The 20,402-nt window shown below is 38.4% G+C and overlaps 2 protein-coding genes across 2 annotated transcripts; one reads left to right on the forward strand and one right to left on the reverse strand.

Moving 5' to 3' along the window:
• Positions 1 to 2,956: 2,956 nt before the first annotated feature.
• Positions 2,957 to 9,115, forward strand: LOC137733808 (phospholipase D gamma 1-like). The gene is made up of 10 exons (XM_068472997.1): positions 2,957 to 5,051; positions 5,422 to 5,538; positions 5,685 to 5,879; positions 6,338 to 6,589; positions 6,776 to 6,844; positions 6,919 to 7,066; positions 7,214 to 7,362; positions 7,984 to 8,160; positions 8,387 to 8,584; positions 8,687 to 9,115. Exons 1-10 carry the CDS (start codon positions 3,378 to 3,380, stop codon positions 8,978 to 8,980), a joined length of 3,273 nt encoding a protein of 1,090 aa, XP_068329098.1. The 5' UTR covers positions 2,957 to 3,377; the 3' UTR covers positions 8,981 to 9,115.
• A 151-nt stretch (positions 9,116 to 9,266) lies between these two features.
• Positions 9,267 to 15,650, reverse strand: LOC137734303 (uncharacterized). Its single transcript, XM_068473594.1, has 3 exons — positions 15,530 to 15,650; positions 10,389 to 10,997; positions 9,267 to 10,240 (listed from the first exon to the last, which is right to left on the reverse strand). Exons 1-3 carry the CDS (start codon positions 15,648 to 15,650, stop codon positions 9,366 to 9,368), a joined length of 1,605 nt encoding a protein of 534 aa, XP_068329695.1. The 3' UTR covers positions 9,267 to 9,365.
• Between the last annotated feature and the right edge of the window lie 4,752 nt (positions 15,651 to 20,402).

Consider the following 20,402-nt stretch of genomic DNA (forward strand, 5'->3'; position numbering starts at 1 on the left):
ATTTTAGGACTCTAAAAATTAGGTAGAAAGTGTTGGAATATGATTAGGATTCCTCCTTGTAGCTAGAGATAAGATAAGATTGGATAAGATAGGATAGGATAAGATAATGTTCCTCTCCAATTAGGATTCCTCTTTCTTGTGTAATTCCTTGCCTTCCAAGCCTCAACTTTAATTTCTCCAGATTTTAGCACATGTCTAGCACCATTTAAACACCAAAAATGTTCAGCATATATGCCATCCACGCATGATGTCCAATCCAAGTCCAAAACTGCTCCAAATTGCTCCATTTAGCTATTTATTGTCATATTTACCAACTAAACCTATAATAATACGAAAATAACATAAATTACCAAAATAAATGGAAATTAACAAAGTAAATGCAAAGAAATAGGATAACAAAGTTGCATAAATATGCTCCTATCACAAGGACCCATTGAGGGGTTCATGCTGAGGCACCCCTGCTAAAGCACAAGAGTTTCTCTCTAACCAGGAGGCCAATTACAATACGACACATGTCAACATCAGAATAAAGTTCATAGGGTCCCACATCGACCGCATATGAAAGCTGGAGACTTTCCTCAACTATAAAAGAAGACCATTCTCCTACAGTTAATTCCTAATGTCACTATTGTACTTAAACTAGTCAGCAGAACTCACTAATGATGACCATGCTTGAACCTATGTATTTGTGTAAACCCTTCACTATTAATGAGAACTTCTCAACTCCATAGACGTAGCCAAACTTAGGGTGAACAACATACATCTTGTGTTTGTTTTCCTATCCCTATCTCTTTACACATTATCCTCACCAGGTGTCCGGAGCAACCGAGCGAAGGTCACAAACTTGACACTTTACATTGTTCCAAAGTCTCACTGATTTTGTGCATCAACAAACTAAATAGATAATACAATATACCATGATTAACAATAAGCTTTGCCCTTCCACTAAACAAATAAGAGTTTAACATGATAAGTATTTCAAAAGTTGTTACATCAAATGAGTAGTTTTAAAGGCATGCTTCAAACAATCCTTTTCTTCTCTCTAGCCGTCTCTCTCTGTCTTTCCTCAGTAAATTCATACTACAACACAAATAACTTCAAGAAAGAAAAGATAGCAAATAAAAAAAATTATATTTAGTGATCGACATGTGGCTTTAGTGGATGAAATGTGAGTAAACATGACAGTAGGTAAAAAAATTAGTCATTATAGAAGTTAGGCGTAAAAATTGACTAAAATAAAAAGTTAAGGAATAAACCAAGTTCAGTGTTTTCCAACCAAAATGCCAATTCTTATGTGGCATGAAATGGATTGACGAATATTGTCCCTATAAAAAATCTTAAATTTTATTATTAATGATTATTTTCCCTTCTCGCATAAATATTTATTTTTCTTTGTTGTAAGATCAAGTTAGTAAGGAATGGATCACAAAAAATATTGAAGGATGGATTAAAATTCCTACTGAACACATGAAGTCATGTAAAAGAGATTCCATTTTTCAGTAATTTGATCTCAGTTTTCTCAAACTTGAATAAATGTTAGCCCCATTTGACAAACAACTTGACAAGTAAATTTTTTGTTTCTCTCTCTCTCTCTCTGTGAACTCCAAATCCTAGATCCAAAAGCACCTTCTCCCCAAGTTTCAAGTTTCAGCCACCGCCCATTACTCTTGCTCAGGGTTGGCGGTAGCCCATTACTCCTCATTTTCCTCCTCCTTCCCTCCTCTCTTCTTTGCCCTTTCCTTCTTTTCCTCCCCTCTCATCTCCTCTTCCCCTTCCTCCTCCCTGCATCCACCTCCTATTTCTTCTCCTTTTCTAGTCACTTTCCTTCGTTATAATTCTCGGTTCTCCCCTGAGTTTTATCTCAGTTTTCCCTTAGCTGAGTCTCAACTATCCCTAGCCTGTCTTAGGAGTTGGGCTTTATGCCCCTTATCCTGCATTTTTTCGCCTGCTTTTACAGCTTTCTATCTTTTAATTTTCCATCCTCCCTCATCCCTAGCGGTGATACTCCATCCCCATCTCACCATGTGCTCAGATCAAAGTTCCGATCAGGAATGGATATTGAATTCACTTCCCTCCCCCAACCGGCATGTTGGATCCCCATCAAGGCCAAGTGTTGGGTATTTTGCATATTCCCTTAGCCTCACTCTCTAGCCATAAAATACTTTGTTTGTATACATTTGAAGGGGTTCATGAAGGGGACTTGGATCTGGCATGTACTCGCTCGATTCAGAGCTTGGCTTCCTCTAAGGATGTGACGGTAGCCGCGGTGTGGTTTACGCTGCTGGAGATTAGGGTTTTTTTGTTGTTGTTGTTGGTGTTTTTTGTTTTTTTATTTTTATTTTATTTTTTTTGCAGTCTTCGGGCCTAAAATTGTGTGAGCCTCCCGTTGTATCTTAGGTTGTAGCTCTCATTTTACTTGGATCTTTTACCTGATATATAGTTGTTTGCTTAATTTTTTTTGGCCTTGTACTTGTTTTTAAGGTAATGACAGATATTTTACTTGACCCCAAAAAATTTAAAAAAAAACCAAAGAATATATGTTGGCCTCAAACATACCATTTACTTTGATTTCAGAACTCAACTCATTAAAAGCGTATTTCTTTCTTCAACTTGTTTTTCAAAGCAATTCTTTTTCCAATTTTGCAGTCCAAGCAAGCAACGCGTTATATTTCAGCATTTTTTATGGTATATTTTCAGCATTCACTGTGTACTTCTCGAAGCTCTTTTAAGACACATCAGCAAGAGACGTCCTTTCCAAGGCCATTTCTATTTTTCAACTAATTGCAAGAAAAATAACTTAACGCTGACGTCTACTCAGAATTGCCTGAATGACGCTGACGCGTGTGTGGCTCCCACCTCTTACCCAATCCCTGTCCCCCACGTGGACATTACCGGTTGAAACTGGTGTCGGGCGCTGAATCAAGAAAGAGGTATTGATCCGAAAAGTCCAGGTTTTTTGTTCCTTTTGAAAATTTTCCTCCTCCACGCCTCGTTCTGCATTTGTTTGACGGTTCCAATTGCATTTTTTCAATCTTCCCGTTTCACCAAAAGAACCCAATAAGGTAAACCTTCTCTGTAAGCTCTCTCTCTCTCTCTCTCTCTCTCTACTTTTTTGAGAATTTCGAATTGTGATATAATATAATCCTATCGAGCTTCTGTTGCTGTTTATATTATCGTTGTCACTAGAAATCAAAACCCCTTTGGTGGATTCTGTTCTTTTGTGAAAGATTCAACCTTTTTTGTGTCCCCCTCATGCCATAAATCCACAGGATCAAGCTCAGAAATTGAATATTTATGTATTTTAGAAATTACCCAGAAAACCCATTAAATTATTTTCAAGATTTTGTTCAATAAGTTTAGAACCGGAGGATTTAGAGATGGATAATAATGGCGGTTCATCACCATACCCATACCCATATCAGAATTCCTATCCATACCCTCATCACCCTCATCCTAATCAATACCCTCCACCTCCGGATCAATACCCACCTGCCCCATATCCATACCCACCATACAATTCTCAGTATCCTTACCCGTACCCGTACGCTCCATCGCCTTCCTCACCGTCCCCCCATTCACTTTCAGGCCCTTTAGATTACAACCAACCTCCCTATCCATATCCCTACCCCCCGGATCGTCCGATTTCCCATAGTGGTCCTCTGCCTAGCATTCAGCAGCACAGCAGTTTCAATTATGGTTCACAGTACCCTTACCAACAACAGTCTGGGGCTTACCCGCCTCCCGAAAGCCCCCATCATGTCCCTTTGCTCCCCAGCAGGTTCTCGAATCATCAGCGGCATGATAGCTGTCCCATTGGAATTGGGACGGATTCATTTCATGAGAATGTTTCAGAACCTATGCCTCCTCACTCTTCTGCTTATCCGCCCTTGGATCAGCTTATGAGTAATGTGCATTTGTCTGAAAATCAATCACCCGAGCCCACAGCACCCCCATCACCTTCAGTGCCACACTTGACTCATTCAACTCCGAGTAGTGCAAGGTATGATAAGCAAGGGGAGCTCTATGCGTATCCTAATAACTCATTTTCAAGTAGTTGGGATACGTCTTATTCCGGTCAGATTGAATCAGCGGCTCATTCTCCTTATTCGCATTCAAGCTCATTTAATGGGTCACAGCATAGCGGTAGTTTGCAGATTATTCCATTGCAGAATAAAGGGTCCTTGAAGGTTCTGCTTCTACATGGAAATTTAGACATTTGGGTATATGAAGCCAGCAACCTTCCAAATATGGACATGTTCCACAAGACTTTGGGGGATATGTTTTTGAAGTTACCAGGGAGTGCAAGCAGCAAAACCGATGGCCAATCGAGTCGTAAGATTACTAGTGATCCATATGTTTCAATCTCAGTTTCAAATGCTGTAGTTGGGAGGACATATGTGATAAGCAATTCTGAATTTCCTGTTTGGACGCAACATTTCAATGTTCCAGTAGCACATTCCGCTGCTGAAGTGCACTTTGTTGTTAAAGATAGTGATCTTGTGGGGTCCCAGCTTATTGGGGTTGTGGCAATTCCGGTAGAACAGATATACACGGGAGCAAGAGTTGAGGGAATTTATCCAATCTTGAATTCGAGTGGGAAGCAATGTAAAGCCGGAGCTGTCCTAAGACTTTCAATTCAGTATATTCCAATTGAGCAATTGAGTGTTTACCATAATGGAGTTGGGGCGGGCCCTGATTATTTTGGGGTTCCTGGCACATATTTTCCTCTTAGGACAGGTGGAAAAGTAACTCTTTATCAAGATGCCCATGTCCCAGATGGGATGCTTCCAAACTTGATGTTAGATGGTGGGATGCCATATGTGCATGGGAAGTGTTGGCATGATATTTTTGATGCAATACGTCAGGCCCGACGTTTAATTTACATTGCTGGTTGGTCAGTTTGGCAGAATGTTAGACTAGTTCGGGATGTTGGTGGTGCATCAAATTGCACCATAGGGGATCTTCTGAGGTCCAAGTCCCAAGAAGGAGTGAGAGTGTTGTTGCTTGTTTGGGATGACCCTACTTCAAGGAGCATTTTGGGTTATAAAACAGTAAGTATTCTTCGACTATTCGTATTCTGGAATAGCTATTCTATCAAGTGATCATGGTTCTAAAACTTCTATCGTTATTATTATCTTTGTTTAACTTGTGAATTTCTTGGATGCAAGACCTTTCACTTAGTTTGTGTTGCATCACAAGAAGCATAGTGTTGAAAGTTACTGTTGAATCAAAAGAGAAATGAATGCCAGAAATTGGTTATCATGATAAAATGCTTTAGATGAAAGCAACTGAATTTTGATAGAGTCAATGACATTGATATCATCCTTTTGTTGTATGATTTTCATATTATTTGCTTGTTAAGTTCAAACTGTAATTGTTGTATGTGTTTCTCAATGGAACATGAGAACTTATTTGTTGCAGGATGGAATCATGCAAACCCATGATGAAGAACTTCGCCGATTTTTCAAGCATTCTTCAGTGCAAGTATTACTTTGCCCTCGCACTGCTGGAAAAAGACATAGCTGGGTCAAGCAAAGGGTTAGGCATAACTAAGCATTTGTTGCTATGTCGTCATTTTTCTTCACTTAATAGCATGCATCCAATTCTGGTTTTTTCCTTCTTGTTGGTGTATTATTTTCTGAACTTGTTTTCAATTGAATGCTTCTTATATTTTGGATTTCCAGGAAGTTGGAACGATCTATACACACCATCAGAAAACTGTAATAGTGGACGCTGATGCTGGCATTAATAGGAGGAAAATCATGGCATTTGTTGGAGGACTTGATTTATGTGATGGTCGGTATGATACGCCGGATCACCCTATATTTAGGACATTACAAACAGTGCATAAAGATGACTATCACAATCCTACATACACGGTAATTATGAGACCTCTTCTAATTGCATAATTGTGAATAGCTTTGTAGTTAAATTGTAACACACTATGCATTTCATTGGCACTCCGTAACAAAAAAAAAAAAAAAAAAAAAAAAAAAAAAAAAAAAAAAAAAAAAACAGAAGGGTATAGTTATTTGTTGCTCAAATTTGAACATTTTGTCCGCTATAGTTGGCTTAGTGAAGGAGCGAGATATATAGTTAGAGGGGGGCACTAATAGTCCTAGATAGTATAATGTTTTGAAATCAGATTCTACATAGAAACTTCAGTAGTAGTAGATTTATATTCATTGGAAAACAGTTGTTCTTAATGAGTGGTACATGATAACTTCTCAATCAATGAATTAAGTTTTTTCTTTAGCCAAGCAATACCACCCAGTAATCATCCATGTATTACGAATTTTTCTCTTCTAATTACCTATATGGTTTTATCTCATTGAAGGGCAGCACTGCTGGTTGTCCAAGAGAACCATGGCATGACATGCACTCTAGACTTGAAGGTCCCGCGGCATATGATGTACTGACCAACTTTGAAGAGCGCTGGTTAAAGGCTTCAAAACCACATGGGATGAAAAAACTGAAAAAAAGTGCGTATGGTGATTCTTTGCTCAGGTTGGAAAGGATTCCAGACATAATTGGAGCGTCCCATGCTGCTTCCACTAGTGACAACGATCCTGAAACTTGGCATGTTCAGGTAATGAGGTCGTAACTGACTATTGAGGTTGCCCGTGAAACTTGGCTAAACTGGTAAAGGGGTAGGACTGAGTAGATTTTAGATTCAAATTTCCCAGCCAACAAGAAAAAGTAAACTATTGAAATAGTTTGCATTATATCCATTCTTACAAATGAAAACATTTTTCCTGGTGTTTCACCAATGCAGATTTTCCGTTCAATTGACTCAAATTCTGTTAAAGGTTTCCCAAAGGATCCAAAAGAAGCAACAAGCAAGGTAAATTGATATTTACTGAAAATTCTCCTTGCTGCGATCTTTTTGGACTGGTGATTGATGCTTTGTTGTAACAGAACCTGGTGTGCGGAAAAAATGTGCTGATTGACATGAGCATACACACAGCATATGTGAAGGCAATCCGCGCTGCCCAGCATTTCATTTATATAGAGAATCAGTATTTCATTGGGTCCTCATACAATTGGAGTGCGCATAAAGACTTAGGTGAGAAACATTGTTATGTTTAGAGAGTATTGGGTCTATTGACCACCAAAATACTAAAATACCCTTCTATTGTCATGGTTTACTTTATAGTTTATTATAGAATTATGGTCAAATGCATGATCCTACTAACTCTGAATCTCTACATAGGTGCTAACAATTTGATCCCGATGGAAATTGCCCTTAAGATTGCTAGTAAAATCAGAGCAAATGAGAGATTTGCTGCATATATCATCATTCCAATGTGGCCAGAGGGTGTTCCAACGGGTGCAGCAACACAAAGAATTCTGTTTTGGCAGGTAGGCTCCAATTATTATCTTGATAGTTGAAACCTTTGTTTAGTCAAGAATTGTAAATTGTTAACGCTTCTAATTATCTGATTTATTTAATGCAGTATTAAAATTTAACATAGTATACGGGTAGATTTTAAATTAGAAAATCAGGTTAGTTAATATAGAAAGTCTCTGATGTATGTGATGTGGAAGACTGAGGGAGGTCAATGGTTCTGTTCCATGTATAAAACTTCAAAGGGTTGTCAATTAGTAGATTTGTGATTCCTCTTCTAGCGAGGACATTAGGGCGTAAAGTAGGGAAATTGTGATACATCAGTTCGACGTTGTGAAGATTTAAGGTAGTTACGTAAGACCTAGGAAATGATGTCAACTGAAGCTAGGACTTTTGCTTTTGCGTATATCGTCATTTGAAAATGTCGACTAAAGGGAAGGGAAAGAAGGAAGAGTTTTTACTTGTTACATAATAAATTACGAAAATCAATCATGTGAGTGGATACTACATTAGAAACTGCAGGGACTCATTTTTTTAATGCAGGATTGCTCATCCTCGATAAATGAAAGCTATATAATCTGTACTGGCTGAATTCAGAATGTTGTTTATCTGGGTTCTTTTATTGATTGCTGCAGCACAAGACAATGCAAATGATGTACGAGACAATTTACAAGGCTTTAGTGGAAGTTGGGCTGGAGGGTGCATTCTCCCCCCAAGACTATTTAAACTTCTTCTGTCTTGGCAATCGTGAGGCCATAGATGGAAACGATACATCATTCTCTGGAAGTCCTACTGCAGCCAACACTCCTCAGGTATCTTCATTCTAAGAAAAATAGCACTATTTACTCCTGTAGGCGGAGAAAGAGAGAGTATTGTTTTATTGTTGTTAATTCCTATTTTTCCTCGAATTTGTTCATAGGCAGAGAGAGAGAGAGAGAGAGTTGATTCCTATTGTTTTATTGTTGTTAATTCCTATTTTCCTCAAATTTGTTTATATGACAAACGTACCTATATAACTGGTGTACATCGTGTTTCCAGGCGCTTAGTCAAAAGAGCAGGCGATTTATGATTTATGTTCATTCGAAAGGCATGATAATTGATGACGAGTATGTAATAGTGGGTTCGGCGAACATCAATCAGCGCTCTATGGAAGGGACAAGAGACACCGAAATTGCAATGGGGTCCTATCAACCTCATCATACCTGGGCAAGAAAAAATGCTAGTCCTCATGGACGGGTAAAGCGATACAACTATAAGTTGTCATGAAAGTATATTTTTCTGAGATATCAAGCTGATATGTGTAACCCAACTTCCTGTCTTGTATGTTTTGCGTCGCAGATATATGGATACAGAATGTCGCTATGGGCAGAGCACACCGGAACCATTGAGGACTGCTTCACACAGCCAGAGAGTCTTGAATGCGTAAGGAGAATAAGATCAATGGGTGAGATGAACTGGAAACAATTTGCTTCCGATGATGTAACGGAGATGAGGGGTCATCTATTGAAGTATCCAGTTGAAGTTGATCGGAAAGGCAAAGTGACATCCCTTCCTGGGAGCGAGAATTTCCCAGACGTGGGAGGAAATATAACCGGCTCGTTCCTTGGAATCCAAGAAAACCTGACCATTTGATTTGCAAATCTAATTCAATTACGTTACAATGTTTTGGTTTCTTTTCTCACGAGTACAATTTTGGTGTTTTGGTTTTTTTTTTTTTTTTCCATAAATTTTATCCGACCCGCCTGCTTTGCAGGTTATTAAATTTCACTTCAGGTTGTGTCTTTTGAATTTTCTTTATTTTTGGCCTGCTCAATTCAATACAATACGATACAAATCCATCCTTCCATGCTGTTTCCACAACTCTGAAATTTTGCTTACTAAACAGACCAAATACAAACAATCGAGCAAAACACCGGGCCTGAGAGAAAATTTATAACGAGAAAATCATGCGTTCTAGATTCGTCTAATCAAATATAATCAGCTTAATGATCACTAATCAGCGTCAGATTAATGAACTTCATGAGACATTAACAAGCTTTGGCCGTCTAGTATTAGGATTTACCTCTACCCGAAGACCAAGTTGAGCAATTTCAGGTGTATCAACAGCCCCTTGAAGCTCCAATTCAACCACTACCCTTTCGTTTTCTTCGTTGCCTTGGAATAAGTCCCTGACACACCAAATGCCCCACTCCCTTAAGTACGGATTGTCGTCATCAAGGCCGCACTGTTGCAAGAGCAGAAGAATCCAGTCCCTTTGTCTAATCTCATCTTGTACAAGCTTACTTTTATACGTGCAATTGCCAATGACGGCCACCATATCTCTCTGAAATCCCTTATACGGGCAGGGTTTTAAGGAAGAAGACTTTGGTCCATCTCGTTCCTCACCTTGCTTGATAGCTTTCCATATTACTGATGTCGGCTCAAGATCACGAAGCAAACATAAAAGTAATTCTATGAGGCCATGGGATAGCAAAACATCAAGAGCATCCCCCAGGTCCTCGTTAGAGCCTCTTACGGACTTCTGAGCGCATATATCTCTCAGGATTGTGAGTGAGTATCCTAGAACATCTATCATACTAGAACCCGTTGGATGTCCAGACTTGACTCTTGTGGCAGATTTAAGAATCCCAATAGATTTCTTAAATATCCCAAAAACACAGAAAGCTAAATCACTGGGCACAGTAATCTCTTGAAGTCGCTCATTCAAGATATCAGATATGCATCTCAAGAAAAATGCTTGCTCGGCTGAGAAAGCGTCAACTCTAAATTCAGTGTCTTCACCGTTCTCAGTAGCACCAACAAAACCTAAATTAGAGAAAAGTGACTGGAAGTAAGGTCCTTCTAAGCAGGTTCTGGAAAGAAGCAACTTGTACCAATCTTCGCCACAACCAACTGTAAGACACCCAAAAGTTATTAAAAGAAGGCACAGGTCAGGGTTCATTTCATTAATTTTTGGTTTCAGCAGATAGACTCAATCGAGGCTAAATGGATGGTATCAGTGAATAAAGGTAACATAAAATAACTGAATGTACAAAGTTACCTGCAGCAGTAGTGTTTACAATCTCTTTCACGATAGTTATTCCACGAGCACTGCAAAGTTGGGCAAACAGTTCGGGGCTTCCATCACCACAAGCATAGATAACCATGCACAAAGGATCACAAGTTTCCCGGCTCTGAACTCTTGCAAGAGCAACAAACTCTTTTGGAAAAAGTTGCTGCCAAATTGCACGCTGATGTTGTTGTCCAGCCAATGAAACATTAGCCAGAACTTGCAACCCCATACGAATGATCCCAGCATCCGGCTCCAAAGAAAGGCTCGCAGAGTTCGAAACATTTGATATGAGTGCACCTCCATTAAGTTGAACAAATGAGTTGTGATTTGCAATCTCTCCCGCACAAAGATTTCTTACGAGCTTTAAACATAGTGTGAGAAGATGGCGAGCAGAAGGGTAAGGGAGAGATTGTATGAGCTGGATGGCAGGGGGAAGAATATCCTTAGACGCAAGGCCTGCACGACCATCTGCTGTTCTACAAACTTGTATTAAGTTTTCCAACGAATTCACGAGGGTAGATGAGTTTCCCGCACTTAGTATTTTCCGGAGAACATGTTGAGGTACGGAGCACTCTTGCAGTGCTGTGTTATCCAGTACTGATCAATCAACTGATATCGAAACCAAAAAATGCAAAAATTTCAACAGCTAAACTGGTGATGAATTGATAATTAACACTGTGGTAGAAATTCACAAGTATTAATGTATTATCATGATGTTAATTAAATAAAAACTAGAGTTAGTGCAATATAATCACAGAATCAACACCTAACAAGTAAATTTTACATGAAATCATACTTGGAAATCAAAAACAAAAAATATATATCTCAATCATTTCTTATTTAATATGAAATCAAACAAATATTATACATGTTTAATTCATCAAACCCAAATCCAAATCCACAAATTCAATGCCCCCAATTGACAATGAAGCTCAAAATTTGTGTGTAAAAGTAAATTTATACCCGGGACGGTGGATAAAAACCCCAATTGGTAATTGATGGCAGGAAAAGGAACAGACCGAATTCAATTTTCTTTCTTTCGGCCGAGACTCGGTCGCAATTTTGTTCGGCTGCGAAACTAAACCAGCCGAACTCGAACTTCTTTCCTTAATGGGGCCCACTTACGAATAAGCGGTCCAACTGGCTCCCCTGAAAGGAGTGTAGTGGATGCAAGACCAAACCCAATCCTGGACTATTTGCCAAATTTTCCCGCTTGTTTCCCCCCTCCAAACCCAACCCAACCCAACCCATACTAAATCTTTGGGCTAAAAGCCAAATGTCAAACCAAGGCCTAATACCCCCCAAGAAATAGCACAGAAACACTTGGAATCGCCCAAAAGGAGCCTATTCTCGGCCTGATCATGAGCCTAACTCACCCCACGCGGGCTGAGCCCTTTAGCGCCCGACAGGATAGTACCCATTGTCAAGGCAGCTGTCAGCTACCATTATGAGCCTAACGGCTCTTTTTATCATCGGACAGCTATGCTTTTTGTACCTTTGGTTGATCCAACAGTCCAGATTCAAATTTTGTTTTTTTAAAAAATGTAATTTTAAAATACATTGAATCCAACGGCTGAGATCAAATATAATCAAATCTAACGGTAAAAAAAAAAGATCTAACAGCCCAAATTTAAATCCAACGGCTAAAATAATTAAAAAATATATATGTTTAACTCAAAATTCACCCAAAAACTCTATAAATACCTATGTATTTGTTCAAACATCCACACAAAACTCAATTTTCTTCTACAATTCTTCCAATTTTTCTTTCTACCATTTCTTTCCATTTCCAAATTGTTCAACATGGCAAGAGAGCATATTAGAGATCCTTATTGGACCTGTGAGGAAGATGTTGTTTTATGCTTGGCATGGGTTTCTGTTAGCGAAGATGGTGCAGTTGGCATGAATCAAAATAAAAAGGTTTTGTGGAACAAAATCATTGAAAAGTTTCAGGAAAACTACAACGGCGGTGGGGGGACAATGGTGGTGTGTACGATCGGTGGAAGACTATCAACAAAGCATGCACTTTATGGAAGGGAAGCTTGGAGAGTGCCGTGGTTGGCATGGCTAGTGGAAGGAGTGCCGCAAAAATTGTAAGCTTTTTTTTGTTGATATTTTTTTTTTATAGGGTGACAAAGCAATGGAAATTTACAAGACAAGAGTAACACCAAAAAATCAAGTTTTTAAGTTGCAACATGCTTGAAACGTCTTCAAGGATTGTCCAAGGTGGGCAACCGATGTGGACCAATAATGGGGAAGATTATTTCAACGTGAAGCCGTGATAGGAGCATATTTATGCGACTTAGTTAGCTTGTTTTCTTGTATTTATATAGTTAGTTTCTATTTATTATAGTGTTTTATGCCATTTTCGTGTGTTTGTAGGTCCAATTGACAAAGTTGGCAAGAAAGTGCATTTTGGTGTATTTTAGAGCAGTTTTGGGCTTGGAATGGATAGCTTGCATATGGAGCAAGGTGGATGGACAAATTTGAAGTCAAAAGAGGCTAGGAACATGCTACAAATTTGGAGAAACAAATTCAAGACAAAGAAGATAAGGAAAGAGCAAGAAACATGGAACATTATCCAAACAACCTTATCTTATCTTATCATATCCTAATCTTTTCCTACCTTAATTCCAACTGCAAAGAGGACTCCTTCACACATTAAATCACCTAAATATCAGGTCCTAGAAGCCCTATTTCGTGCCCTAAGTTTGTGCCACATATCTTATCCCTTGTCCTTCTAGAAACCTGTCACAAAACCCCTTTCTAGAAGCCCTAAGAATCTGCCGCACCCCCTATCCCTAGTCTCTTTGGTTTCTAAATTCTAGATGACCTTTTCCTTATGGATTTGAAGTGCTAAAATCCTTTTCCTAAGCTACTTTTATGCCACACCTAAGCCTATATATATATATATGTATGTATATTTTCTGCCGCAAAAACCACCACCCTCTACCACAATTTCACACCACACCATCCACCACACCTTAAGAGCCTAAATTCAGAAAATCCCCATTGTGTCGTAGCAAGGAAGGAAGGAGGAGCCACTTGGAGTCGTGCTTGCCATTCAAGACATTGGATTGTTGGAGCGTTTCTAGGTGTATTCTATCTTTGTTTTCAATGTTTAAATTTAATTATATTTGTTTTGCGAACATGAGGAACTAATTTCGTTTTGGCTAGAGGAGAATTCAAAGTCATGAACATATATGTGATATGAATTGATTTCATCCAATTATTGTTTCATAAATCATGAATGCAATTTGCTTAACTGCTTGATTGATAACTTATTCTTGTATGTTGATTAGATTGATAACTTATTCCTGTATGTTGATTAAGGAGGCCTACTTAGTTTGCACGCATGAATTTGATGCTAAAATATAAGGGAATTTCACCTAATTGTTATGAACTTATATTTGCAAGTAGTGGAGGTTGCTAGTCACAATCGTGTTAAGTAAATTCCTGGCAAGAGTATCATGCTTTTCATAGTTACGAATGCCTTGTCAATGCTTATGATTTTCACAAAACTTGATGATCTTTGATTGTATCTCTATTATGCTATTCATGTAGGGAACTATTGAAGAATAATTTGGTTGCCGACGCGTATTCCATCCAATTCAATGACTTAAGGAAAATCTGAGGGTTAATTAGTGTTGTTCACGGTTAATCTAGGGCGTTGAGGTTCATGGTTTTAAGGAATGATAGCTGAAAATCGATTTGTGCTGCATATGTGTCATGTGTGGAGAATGACCCTCTAGCTAGCCATTCACCCATATTTCCCCAATTTCATGCTAACTTAGTTTAAGTTTACAATCTGCTTGTTTTTACCTTAATTTCGTCAAAAACCCAATTCCCTTGACTTTGTTGTGTCAAATTAGTTAGAATTTGTTTTAATTTGTTTCTTTTAGTGTTTTGAGTCAATTTAACTTAGTTTGTGTGTTTTGAATCTATTTAGCATGTTTTGAGTTGTTAGAGTCTAGTTTTCTGTTTTTTAGTATAGTTTGGTGATTTAGAGTTTAAATTGAGTAGATTAGCATCCCTTCTAATTCCCGGCCTAAAACGATCCCTACTTTCATATACTTCAATCATAGGGTTTTAATTTGTGTGTCAAGTTAATTTTCACATCAAGCTGCACCAACAAATGTCAGAGATAAAGGTCTTAATGAAGGTGTCGATGAAATGACCCCAACTTATTCTTTTGCAAGGCCCCCGGGAAGAGATAAGTAAAAGGAAGCAATGAGAAAGGGGAAGTCCCAAGATCTGATTAGTGGACACATTGCTACCGGAATTGCAAGATTGAGTGAAACCTATAGTGCTCGCCAAGAAGAAGCGGCCCGAATGCATTTGCAAAGGAAAGAAGAAGGCGATAAGGAGCAAGATAGGTTTTCACGATGGTGGACCTCAACAAATACACTCCAGAGAAGAAGAATTTCTTACATGGTAAGCAAAAGAAAATTTTGCAAAAGTATGCCACAATGAGTATATTTCAAGATGATGAATCATCTCAACCCCATATCCCAAGTCCACCACGAACTTCACCACCAAATCAAGATGGTGGATATCATTATTAAGTTAATGTAGTGTATGAATTATCGATTGTATTAAGTTTATATGGACTATTAATTGTCATTTGTATTAAGTTTATGTACTTTATTAATTGTCGTATGTATTAAATTAATTGTCATTTGTATTAAGTTTATATACTTTATTAATTGTTGTATGTATTAAATTTATAGCTTATTAATTATTGTTTCTATTAATCTAGATTCCTTCAATAATTATTGTACTTATTATTCCACACTTTGATGTAGAATAGATGCCTTCAATAATTCAACCTCCATTCAACAATTTATCTAGCGTACTAGACAAAAGATTTTGCATAAGAAGACACTTCAATTTATTACTAGAAAATACAAACATAGTACACTTAAAATTATTACATAAAATAACGACATAGCACACTTCAATTTAACACAATAACACATTAATACACCAATTTCATCAACGTTCACCTTCTCGCCGCCATACATGCTCAACCAAATCCTTGCGTAGTGTGTCATGACGTTGAGGAACTTGAATTCTATTTAAATGTCTCATATACTCACTCAATGTGACCCTATCCTGTAAGGTCTCACATGTGGTTACAACAAGATATTCAACATCTCTTGCCATAGCTCTTCCATGTGTTGGTTGGTCATCATCCACATCTTCGTCTGAATCTTCTTCAATTTTGATGTACTTATCTTCCACAATCATGTTGTGCAAAATTAGGCACATCATCATGATTGAATGGAGGTTTTCGGTATGCCAAAGTCATGCAGGCCCTTTAACAATGGCCCATCGAGCTTGTAGGATCCCAAACGCTCTCTCCACATCTTTCCTGTAAGAATCTTGCCTCTGCGAAAATAATTTCTTCTTTGCATTATCGGGATGAGAAAAACTTTTGATAAAGGTAGACCGACTAGGATAAACACCATCAGTTAAGTAGTAGCCTAGCTTATACTTATTAACATTTCCCTTGTACCGAAATTCTTTTTTTCATCCATTGACAACATCATCGAACAAAGGAGAAGACCAAATAATGTTGATATCATTGTTTGATCCAGGAATGCCGAAGAATGCATGCCAAATCCATGTGTCGTAAGATGCCACAGCCTCGAGCACGATGGTTGGCTTGTTATGATAACCCTTGAATTGGACAGCCCAAGTAGTAGGACAATTCTTCCACTCCCAATGCATACAATCGAGACTTTTTATCATGCCAGGGAAACCTCTTTTGTTTGCCTTGCGTAGAAGCCTTTTCAAGTCTTCACTATTTGGCTTCCGGAGGTATGTGGCTCCATATATGGCTTGAATTGCCTTACAAAAGCGCTTTAGGTTCTCAATAGTAGTAGTCTCCGAAAGTCAGCAATACTCGTCAATTGAATCTGCAGAGCACCCATTAGCTTGCACCCGAAATGCAAATGTGAGCTCTTGATGAGGTGATATACTTTGTCGGCCTACGTCATCTATGTTCCTTGCAAAGTAGTGGTCATGATTGACAAATGCGTTCAAGATGCTTTCAAAAAGCTCTCTCCTCATCCAAAACCACCTTCGAAAATCATGAGCAGGAAATCTCGGAGACACTCTTCTCTATCATGCTGCACAAATGAACGACCTATGATAGAACCATGATAGCTAGATTCGTCATGGTGCTCATATTGCATAAGCGAGTTTGCACATTTAGCTGCTGCGTTGATGATTTATGCATCCTCAATGTCAAGGCTTGCTTGGTATTATACCATCTGTATTGCCCTACTACCCTTTTTCTATCACCCATTGATGAGATATTGAAGATTTTTAGGAAACAAAAACACTTTGAAAGTTGAAAGATTGGTGAATATAGAGGATGATTGAAGGTTTCAGTTGCACGTGTGTAGGTTTGTGTTTCATGCATTTCATGTGTTTTGTATGTGTTTTCAGCTACTGCGTTGATGATTTATGCATCCTCAATGTCAAGGCTTGCTTGGTATTATGCCATTTGCATTGCCCCATTACACCTTTTTTTATCACCCATTGATGAGATATTGAAGATTTTTAGGAAACAAAAACACTTTGAAAGCTGAAAGATTGGTGAATATAGAGGATGATTGAAGGTTGAAAGATTGTGTGATCAATTGATATTCAACCTGTGTTTATATAAAGGATGATTAAAGGCTGAAAGATTGCTACGTTTCATGTGTTTTGTATGTATTTTGTATGTGTTTCGTGTGTGTCATGTATTTCACATGTGTTATGTGTGTGCTTCATCTCTATCATGTGTTTTGCATGTGTTTCGTGTGTGTCATGTGTTTCACATATGTTCTGTGCGTGCTTCATCTCCATCATGTGTTTTGTATGTCTTTCACATGTGTTTTGTATGTACTTCACATATGTTATGTGTGTCTTATGTGTTTTATGTATTTTGTATTTATACATCTCTATCATGATTTTCATATTCTTCCATAGTGTTTCATGAGTTTCATGTATCAATTTTAGTGATTTTTCAATATTTATCAGAATTTAAATATTTTTAGACTAAAATGTTCATAAAATTAATTTACGATAGTCTACATAAATTTTTTTTTAAAATTAAATTTAAGAAAAAAAAAATTAGCCTAAGTTCATTATTTAATAATCTCGAGCTAAAATTTTAGGCCAGAAGGGTTGGAGCAGAAAAGTTGTTTCTGGCCTAAAAGCTAAATTTTCCAGGCTAAAAAAATTGACTTTTAGCCCAAGAGTTGGAGATGGTCTATGTTACATCCTGGCCTGGGGTCAACCATATCCCGGGCCCACTCCACCATTATAGCACGATATTGTCCGCTTTGGGCCCCGACCATGCCCTCATGGTTTTGTTTTTGGGAACTCACACAAGAACTTCCTAGTAGGTCACCATCATGGGATTGCTCTCACGCACTACTCGCTTAACTTCGGAGTTCCGATGGAACCCGAAGCCAGTAAGCTCCCAAAATACCTCATGCTAGGTAGAGATGGGAATATACATATAAGGCTTACAAGATCTACTCCTTGGCCGATGTGGGATGTTACAATCCACCCCCTTAACGGCCCGACGTCAGCACACCAAGGCCAAGGTTAGGCTTTAATACCAAATTGTCACATCACAGCCCGGGGTCCACCACATCCTGGGCCTACTCCACCACTGTAACACGATATTGTCCACCTTGGGCCCATTTTGTTTCTGGGAACTCACACAAGAACTTCCCAGTGGGTCATCCATCATGGGATTGCTTTCGCGAGCTACTCATTTAACTTTGGAGTTCTGATGGAACCCGAAGCCAGTGAGCTCCCAAAAGGCCTCGTGCTAGGTAGAGATGGGAATATACATATAAGGCTTACAGGATCCACTCCCCTGGGCGATGTGAGATGATACCGTCTAAGGAGTCTTTCTGTATTTTCTTCTCTATGCTGCTTTAGACCAAACCCAACACTGGATTATTTGCCAAATTTCCCCATTTATTCCCCCCCCTCGGCTCAAATCCAACCCAACCTATATCTTTGGGCTAAAAGCCAAAAGCTAAACCTAGGCCAAATTCCGCCCAAAAATTAGCCCAGGATTCTATGTGGGCCCCACCGAATCAAGTGAAACCCAGCATTTGTGCACCAAACCCCCTCCCACCCACTCGCCAAACGTGCACGACGCATAACCTTTTAGGCAGCAAGGGCCCCACCCATATCAGCCTGTCGGCCACGTTCCCCAGGTGCCCTAACATCTAGTTTGATCCAAAGGTCGCGATCAACAAGCCGTTGGTTGATCCAACGGCCTAGATTCAATTTTTTTTTTGTTTTTATATTTATATATTATTGAATCCAACGGCTGAGATCGAATATAATCAAATCTAACGAAAAAAAAAGATCTAATGGCCCAAATTTAAATCCAACGGCTAAAATAGTTTTTAAAAAAAATTATTTAACTCAAAATTCACCCAACAACTTTATAAATGCCTATGTATTTGTTCAAACATCCATACAAAACTCACTTTTCTCCTACAATTCTTCCCATTTCTAAATTTTTCAAGATGTTAAGAGTGCATATTAGAGGTCGTAATTGGACTTGTGAGGAAGATGTTGCTTTATACTTGGCATGGGTTTCCATTAGCGAAGATGGTGCAGTTGGCACAAATCAAAATAAAAAGGTTTTGTGGGATAAAATCATTGAAAAGTTCCATGAAAACTACAACGGCAGTGGGTGGGAAGGTGGTGGTGTTTACGATCAATGGAAGACTATCAACAAAGCATGCACTTTATGGAAGGGAAGTTTGGAGAGAGTCATGGTTGGCATGGCTAGTGGAAGGAGCGCCGCAGAAATTATGAGTTTTTTTTATATTTTATTTTTCATGTACATAATATTATTTTTCAACTAATTGTTTTTATGTATTTTTTGCATAGGGTGACAAAGCAATGGAAATTTACAAGACAAGAGTAACACCAAAAAATCAACCTTTTAAGTGGCATCATGCTTGGGACGTCCTCAAGGATTGTCCAAGGTGGGCAACCAATGCTGAACAACAATGGGGAAGATTATTTCAACGTGAAGCCACACCAACAAATGATGGAGATGAAGGTGTCAATGAAGGTGTCAATGAAATGACCTCAACTTCTTCTTTTGCAAGGCCCCCGGGAAGAGATAAGCAAAAGAAAGCGAAGAGAAAAGGGAAGTCCCAAGATCCGATGAGTACATGCATTGCTACCGAATTTGCAAGATTGAGCGAAACCCATAGAGCTCGCCAAGAAGAAGTGGCCCAAATGCGTTTGCAAATGAAAGAAGAAAAGGATAGGGAGCAAGATAGGTTCGAAATTAATTTCATCATGGATGACCTCAACAAATACACTCCAGAGAGGAAGAAGTTCTTACATGGTAAGCAAAAGGAAATTTTGCGAACATATGCCACAAGGAGTATATTTCAAGATGATAAATCATCTCAACCCTATATCCCAAGTCCACCACTAAGTCAAGATGGTGGATATCATTATTAAGTTTATGAATTATCGATTGTATTAAGTTTATGTGGTTTATGTGGTTTATTAATTGTCGTTTGTATTAAGTGTATGTACTTTATTAATTGTCGTGTGTATTAAATTTATGGCTTATTAATTATTGTTTCTATTAATCTAGATGCCTTCAATAATTCAAACGGCATTCAATAATTTATCCAACGTACTAGACAAAAGACTTTGCACAAGAAGACACTTCAATTTATTACTAGAAAATACCAACATAGTACACTTAGAATTATTACATAAAATAGCAACATAGCACTGATCCGAGATTTATACGCACACAAATTAAACCCTCTTTTTGACAATTGTAGTATAGGTATAAGTAAGGATCGTTCTAGACCGGGGATTAGGAAGGATTGCAAATCACTTGGAAACTGACTCAAAAACGTAAAATAAAGTTTAAAACACTAAACTAGACTCAAAGAATGCAAAACTAAACACTTAAAACACTAAAACAAATCAAAAGACTCA

This window comes from Pyrus communis, chromosome 5, assembly GCF_963583255.1.
Source record: "Pyrus communis chromosome 5, drPyrComm1.1, whole genome shotgun sequence".
Lineage (NCBI taxonomy): Eukaryota > Viridiplantae > Streptophyta > Magnoliopsida > Rosales > Rosaceae > Pyrus > Pyrus communis.